Below are 7,953 nucleotides of genomic sequence, written 5' to 3'. Positions count from 1 at the left end.
CCACGTTGTCCCCCCTCTTTCCCTTCCTCTCCTCTGCAGACATAACCCAAAAGTGAACAGCTCCAAAAATGAATAATTTTGCTTCAAGAGGTGCGACTTTGGATTGTTTAAGCTATTTATGGAATACTTGAAAGGACTTGTATTCAAGTGGGTCCAGACAGCCTTTGAGGTCTTCCAAACACGTTTGAAATGTTTTGTTATGCCTGTCCACACCCCAGTAGAGAAAAAAATTGGAGAAGAAAAAAAGTACAGAAAGAAATGGAATGGAGAGGGACAAGGGAACAAGAGAGAACAAGGGGAAAAAGAGAAATAGAGCAGTCTGAGTGTGTGGACACAGGAACACTTTTAAAAGAGAGCCCTTCTAAAAGGGGTTTCAAAAGGGCAGTGGACTGATATTTCTAATTGTTATATATGAACCAGCTGAGAACAACCGCAGCCAATCCTGTCCAACTTTAACCCTGGATGAAAGAATGTTAGTTGGAACTGATTTGCTGCATTTGAATTGCTTGCAGCCCTTCACACACACAGCAATGAGAATATACCAGCTACTGCTCTTCTGAAACACTGCCCTTCCAAGGGCTCTGTTTGTATGTCCACACCATGAAAGGTGTGATGGGATAGGGAGCAACAAGATGTAGACAAGTGAGAAAACAGGTGTTTGTGTTTGGAAGCCAAATAAGGAGCTAAAGAACAGTTCTTGTTTCTACTACTGAAAGGGTCAAAGTTTGTAATTTTTGTTCACTGGCAAGCTGCCAACCCCCAAACTGACTCTCATAAAAATCACAAAAGAATACAATATACAATAAATGCAAATAAAATGTGCTTTCCAAAAGGTTTCAGCTAAACTGATATACAAACATGTTTCATTATAAGCTAATGACATTTTATTAAAGTCATTAGCTTATTTCATTATAAGCTAATGACATTTTATTAAGACCCTGTGCATACATCTCAATATGCTCTGAAGGGTCAGTCTGCTTGGAGACAAACAGTCATTTTGGTAGAAATCTGCACAGGGGAATATGAACAATTTTGCAGTTCTCATTGATGGAAAGTACCGTTGTATAGACTCATTTATAGTATTTTTCCTGAGAGGTGCCCCCCCCCAGCATCTCATTTAGTAAAAAAGGAATAAGGTTAATTATTCCATTAAATAGAGAGTAAAGAAAGATATAAAGAGGCCTCCCAGTTCTGCTCCTTATTCTCCAAAATCAAGTGCTACACTTTTGCCATGCATTTGGTGCTCAGCTCAGTGAGAAGAGGCATTTTAAATTAACCCACATTTGATACTGCACATTTGCAACACAAAAACGTTGCACATATCTATTCAACAGTTTTTTAGAAAATTGTTTGATATCTTTGGGTGAAGGTATGTAAGAGCAAAGTTTGATTAAAATCACATAAGGGCATATAAAGTTACTGAATGGACAAGAAGAGTTCAGAATCAATCATTACCTGGACAGATTATTCTAGTGTTAAGCACTGGGAGGTTTTCTTTACTGGCTGCCAAGGCTGCGGCAGAGAAAGAGCCTGTCTGAGAATGGACAGCTCGACTTGTACGTCGATCTGGAGATCTTGGTGCAGTTTTGGCTGTGCAAAAAAGTTAGAACAAAATGCAAACTGAAATATACATTTGTGCACTAATTAAGGGGTGTATATTTGTGCGTGTGATATGTAAGTTTCACAGTCTCAAAGTATTTTACAAGTATTAACTATTAATTGTACCTAGTACTCTCTGAAAAGTGTCCCTCATCTTTCAACAGGATAGAAAAACTAGATGCAGAAAGGTCAAAAGATATGCCCAAGTTATTTCTCAGTGAAAGGATGTGAGATCAGAAGATCAGCTGCTCTGCACAGAGGCTACACACATACATTCAAATGATCTGGGAAAAGTCTCCCAGATTTGTTTTCCTGATAGAAACACTTATCCAGAGACCTCTAAACAGATATTTGAATGCTGAGCCCGTGAGGAGCAGACTGCTTGCAGTGCTTACACTGCACAGCCAGGGGCCCCTGTACACATCTCAGTGTGTTCTGCAGGTTCCCCCGGTCTGCATGGATGTGCACAAGGCAGCCCTGACTGGCTGATCCAGACTGCTCAGGGCCAGCTTGTGTCACCCTGCTACACAACATAAGGATTGTGAAGGGGCAGTGCTTTGCTCCGTGTGTGGCCAGAGCAGTAAAGTCCAGCCTGAGTGACACACTGGGGGGGGGGGGGGGCCAGGGGAAACAAAGCATCATGGGATGCTGAAGGACCGTGCTGCAACTTCTCCTACAAAGAATTGTTTTCAGACATTCACTCTCCCACAAAAAAACACTCCTGGGAGTGATTTAATCCTGGTTGTTACTGGATTCTCTTGGAGCAGCCATTTTTGCTCTGGGAAAAAAATATGAACATCCATATATACGTGGTTTCTCCTGGGAAAGTAGCAACTCTCCCAGGAGAAACAATGTGTGTACGTGGCCAGAGCAGGAACAACTGGGTCACAGCAGGGGATGGGCAGCCTATGGTGCTGGCTGGTTCACAAAAGGTCCTGTTTAGCTTAGCCTGTGTCTACTTGTTTCCCAAACCTGAAGTAAAAGGCACTTTGTGCCCAAAAACACGTTCAGCATCTCTCTCAACTGTTCAGCTGATCCAATAAAAGGAATCACAAAACCTCCCGAAGCTAAACCCTGGCCAGCTCCAGAAACATGGATAAGAAAAACTACAAAGCAGTTAGAGGACCTGCATATTTTTTCTTCCCATCTGCATAATCATTCGTTTAAAAAATTAATAGGAAATAAATTATTAAAAAAAAGAATAGTATAAACATGTGTGCTGCCAACAGAGCAAGTGTTTAAATGTTCTGCAGTTCACCAGGTGAATTATTAAACTGAAAAACTGGAGAGTGACAGAAAAAAAGGGCAAAAGGTAATTCAAGAAGTGGAAGAACTGCCTTACAAGAGATTTTGAGAGACTGAGTAGCTTATTAAAAAGAAGATTGAGCGGTACCTTGATTATGCTGCATAAATACCTCCACAAAGATCATATACTAGGTACTAAAAGGTCTCCCTAATCTAGCAAAGTAAAGCATAACAAGGGCCAAAGCCTGGAAATTAAAGCCAAACAGATTAAAATTAAAATGAGGCAAATATTTTGAATGGCGAGGATGATTAACTACTGGAATAAGCTATCAATGAAGCAATGAATTGTCCATCCCTTTTTATCTTTGGATTAAGGCTAGATGTGTTTTTTGGTGACAGGCTTTTGACAAAAACAAGTTATTTGGCTCAGCAGAGGGATAACTGGCTGAAATTCTGTGCCCTCTGTTATACAAGATGGTCCCTTCTGGCTTTTAATAGCTATGAATTAGCTTCAGCAGCTATCAAGCGATAGTGTTGTAAGACACAGCATCAACACAAACAATCTTTGGCCTACATGCCTGACCAGACAATTCCAAAATGTTTGAAAACAAGTGGAAATAAAATTAGCAAGTTATATTTAAATTTTACCTAACAAGAGTTTATTAAATATTTAGACTGAGGTAATTAATGCATGGAAAACGTTACTTTCTTCAACTGACTGAGGGACAAATCTCAGAGGGTAAAAAAATAATTCTCAGAACACAATTAACATTCACTCATCATAATGCTACTGAAAAATTCACAGTGCTGTTCTTACAATCTGTTCCCTCTATTCAGGAACAAGGCGGTTACATTAAAAGAAAAAAAAAAAATCAGCAGAACAGCTGCTCCTTATTTGACAGATGAGACGCATGGGGATAAGCTGCAATAAAGATAAACTTTTGCTGCTCATGCTCTGATAAAAGCCAACAGAGCCTTAATGAGTAAAACTGGTGCTTCATTGCATATAATTGAATTCATGTTTCATGCTCTCTCCCTAAACACCCACCTCCCACAGACAGAATTAATATGTGCTCCACTTCATGCATTTTAGATGTAGGAACAGCTTTCCAATCATTACAGAAATAATGTTACTCTAGGAACCCATGATTATTTGATGCACAAAGAAGTTCAGCATAGATGACCATTCCAAACAAAGAAAAAAAAATCAGAACCAAAACCCCCTAAACTCCTTGAGTCATGCTTTGCTTATTTTCTCTTTTTGGCAAAGAAATAATGCGATAATTAGGATATTTAACCAGGGATGATGGTAGCCATAACAACCCTTTATATAATTTAATACATTTAGGTTCTGATAGGCAGCAGATCTTTCAGGAGCTGAAGCTGTGAATGCACAAACTTAACACAAAAGTTTGCTTACAAAGCAGAGACTTAAAAAAAAGTCTAAAGAAAAAATGTAAATGGCCCAGGTTCTCTGGGCTGTCCACACCAGTCCATTTTAGCTCAGGTCTTGCAATTAGGTGTTTCAGCATATTGTACAGCCCCATTCTAATTGGAATTGACTGTTTGGAATTTGGAATTAAAAATGTAACTGCTTGTTGTATTTTGCAATATAATTCAATACTCATAAAATCTCAGGCTTAATGCCTGAAATCCTCTCAAAACAGGTTTGACACTCGTGACAGAAACAGAAACCTCCCACATGAGCCCATCTGTATGCTCCATACACCGACTGAAAATGGACCACCTAGAAGAGACAAATACAGATTCCATATTCCTGCAGTCCTTGAAACTTTGGCTTTTCTGGTAAGTGTACTCATTCTTATTAGCATCAATCCAAGTAAAGTCAATTCCTTTTATATAATATATTAACAGAGAGAGACAGAGTATTAATTGTAGTACATATAGTTACTGCTCCATAACTATGCCATTCCGGTAAAGAAATCAGGGCTCAGTAACAGACTTTAAAGGATTCTAAATTCTTCCCTCTTTAAACCCAGCAATTCATCACATGAAAAACGATAACTTGGAAAGATTGCCACACAATGAAAAAAAAATCTCAAAATTAAAGGCTGAAAATGTATTATCCATTAAGTAGCACTGACAGACTGCTATATTTTTAAACCCTAAATCTCAGGAATTCAGGACAGGACATTATCAACTAAGGTTCCATCATCATATAAAAACCACCTTCTTTTCACCTATGTCTTAGAGATCCTTAGCCATTTCAAATCTGTCTTCTTGATACAATCAATTCTAACATATAATTTTCAATTTCAATACAACTCTCTATCAATCTTTTCAATGTGTACCAGTTGCAAAAGGGCTTCATTCTCTTGCTTATTGCAAAGGTATCAGAAAAACTCAACAGAACCAGTTTAGTAGATGAACAAAAGAGAGACAAAATTAACATTTTTTTCTAGGTTACTATATATATATATTTGGCAAATTGAAACAATATGTTTGAAGTGGAATGAAACATCTTATTCAGCTCAAATTAAACAGTTCCATACCATTTTTGTGCTTCTTTATTAAAGGCAAAAGGTTAAATTGACAGGAAAAGGCGGAGTACACAGTGGTTATACTTGCAGTATACAGCAGTGCTTAAGGCCCCCATATGGCACAGAGAAAGAAAAGAGAAGCTCAATCTCTTCTCCTGATTCAGAGCAGTGATTTAAACCTCAGTCTTTCACCTCTCCACAATTCACTAGCCGGGGGATTTGGATTGGCTTCCGTTTCTGCTATTCACTTCGTATCAAAGTGAAGTTATTAAGAGCAGGTTAGACAAACATTTGACTGGAATGGTTTAAAGAGGGAAGATCCTACTACCTTTACCAAGGGTTGGGCTAGATGACCTTGTGAGGTCCCTTCCAGCTTTATTACTCTATGACTCTAAATAATCATCACAACAGAGATAGAAAGAAGCATACTAGAGCCCAGTAGCTCACACATTTGAAACACCTGAGTTTCAGATCCAACACTCTTTAACTATTACGCAAAATACAAGAGAAAGAGATAATTCTCTTATACACCAAGACTAAGGGTGTTGGGCAAGGCCAGCCTCCCCACTACCCCTGCCCGACACCTAAGCAAGCCTGCCCCTTCCCAGGCAGCACCAGGTGTCTTGCCAGTTACAGGAGCCCACTGAAGACACAAATGGTGAGGGGGTGCCCTATCCTACTCTTGGCAGAGCCTCCCTGCCTGCCCTGAAGTCAAGGAATGAGCTGCACAGGACATGAGCTTCCTCGCCTCTCCGGGGGTGGGGGCAGTCCTTCCCTCTGTGACAGCAGCACCCCCCCACCCCCCCACCCCAGGCCGGCCCCAGGGGCCCAATCCAACTTCCTGGGAGCCTGCCAGCATAACAACTCTCACACAAGCCCACCCTGAGCTTCCAGCACCGCGCACTGAGTCAGGGAATGGTGCATAAGTCGAGGTTGAATTTTGAGAGTTAAAAATTTGTCTTCAAAACTTGACACATACACCATGAAATATGCTAGTTTCAGGTCACCAAAAGTTACATTTTTCATGGAATATTAATCTATGCTTTGCAAAAAAAGTCAAATCTTCACTTAGGTCACACGGTTCTTAGAACTCCACTGCAATAATATGCGTGGCTCAGGGGATACAAAGCAGAGTTCCAGAGCACAGTTTATACAAAAAAAATAATTTATTTTCAGAAAATAGAAATAATATCAATATAATAGTAGCAAAATCGCACTAATACTGGAAATGGTCTAACCCCATTAACTATGAAATGAGAATTTTTGCTTCTAAAAACTAAAATGTTGTTAAGTTGTTCTTTAGTTACTTTTTTAAAGTAAAGTAATTTACTCTTAGTTTGCTTACTTGACTGGAATTCATGTTCCCTTGTATCTTCCTCTTTTTCCTCTTCCTTGGATTCTTCCAATTCTTTACTATATTCTAGAGCAGACTGGTTCTCTTGTTCTTCAGTATGAGCATTCTGTTCATCCACAACTGCTTATTCAAAGGAGGAAATGTTAAAGTTTCTTTAGAGAAATATGTATATGTGGAAGATGTAACATCCTATTTCTGTAGCACTAGTATAGGGTTTATGAATAACAGTAACAGGTCTCATCTGCCCTATCAGAACAGGAGCAGTGCAACAGCCTTTGCCAATGACAAATACTAGGTGCTTTAAAAAGCTCCCAAAAGAGTAAGTAATAAAAAAAGAAAGTGAGCTGTGAACAGAACAGCTTGCTACAAGAAGGGGCCAGGCAGCTGTGCTAAGTGTCCAGGACTTTGCATTGTATTCCATTGCTGGATTCTTCAGTGCTGCATGCAGGGGTCTCCTATTGACACTAGAGAAAGCTGCATATAGGCAGCACCCGGAAAAAAGCTGGTCCCTCACTTCTGGTGGCCAATTTATAATCTGACTGTTACTTTGGCAGAATTTTTGCATTAAAACCACTGTTAAACCCTATTATATCTTAAAAGCAAAATTACTATGCAGTGTGCTGCTTTTCTAGAAAGAAAGAATATGAGTCAAAGTCACTGAAACAACTCTGTATACAGCAGTATAACAATGGGTGGCCAAGAGGGGCATAGGCCCTGGGCACCAGGATGGTGCTAAAATGCCAGCTCACCCTCCTGTCCCGCATCCATCCCTCCCCCACACACCCTGCACCCTCCAGTTGCTTCTGATCCAACAGCAGGGAGGGAAAAGAAGAGTGGCAGCGCACAATGCAGGAGTACCAGCAACCAGAGGTTAGGTTCACTATTACTAGGGAAGATGTCACTTTTTTTTTTTTTTGCTGCTGAAAACCAGCGGGCTTTTTGGCTGCTCAATGCATGACAGTGGCAAAAATACAAAGTGAAAAGGCATTGCAGGGTGTGCCCTCTGATCCAACAGCAGGGAGGGAAAAGAAGAGTGGCAGCGCACAATGCAGGAGTACCAGCAACCAGAGGTTAGGTTCACTATTACTAGGGAAGATGTCACTTTTTTTTTTTTTTGCTGCTGAAAACCAGCGGGCTTTTTGGCTGCTCAATGCATGACAGTGGCAAAAATACAAAGTGAAAAGGCATTGCAGGGTGTGCCCTCCCAGCCAGTTCACCTCTGTCTTTACATTTCAAGATTTGGCAAAAGGGGAA

At 40.1% G+C, this 7,953-nt stretch overlaps 1 protein-coding gene across 12 annotated transcripts in view; it reads right to left on the bottom strand.

Moving 5' to 3' along the window:
* Nucleotides 1-7,953, bottom strand: part of DGKH (diacylglycerol kinase eta) — a 110,182-nt gene that overhangs the window by 46,503 nt on the left and 55,726 nt on the right. For 11 of the 12 annotated variants that reach the window (XM_025196158.1, XM_025196165.1, XM_025196166.1 and 8 more), the window contains 2 exons: nucleotides 6,691-6,819; nucleotides 1,456-1,590 (listed from right to left, as the gene is read on the bottom strand). In XM_025196158.1, coding sequence (XP_025051943.1) covers nucleotides 1,456-1,590; nucleotides 6,691-6,819 — 264 coding nt within the window. The remainder of the gene's footprint in view (nucleotides 1-1,455; nucleotides 1,591-6,690; nucleotides 6,820-7,953) is intronic. The other variant, XM_025196163.1, reaches the window with a different exon arrangement.

Source organism: Alligator sinensis, unplaced genomic scaffold (assembly GCF_000455745.1).
Source record: "Alligator sinensis unplaced genomic scaffold, ASM45574v1 scaffold59_1, whole genome shotgun sequence".
In the NCBI taxonomy this organism is placed as follows: Eukaryota; Metazoa; Chordata; order Crocodylia; family Alligatoridae; genus Alligator; species Alligator sinensis.
Note: the sequence above shows the minus strand (reverse complement) of the source record. Positions and strands in the feature narration are given on the sequence as shown.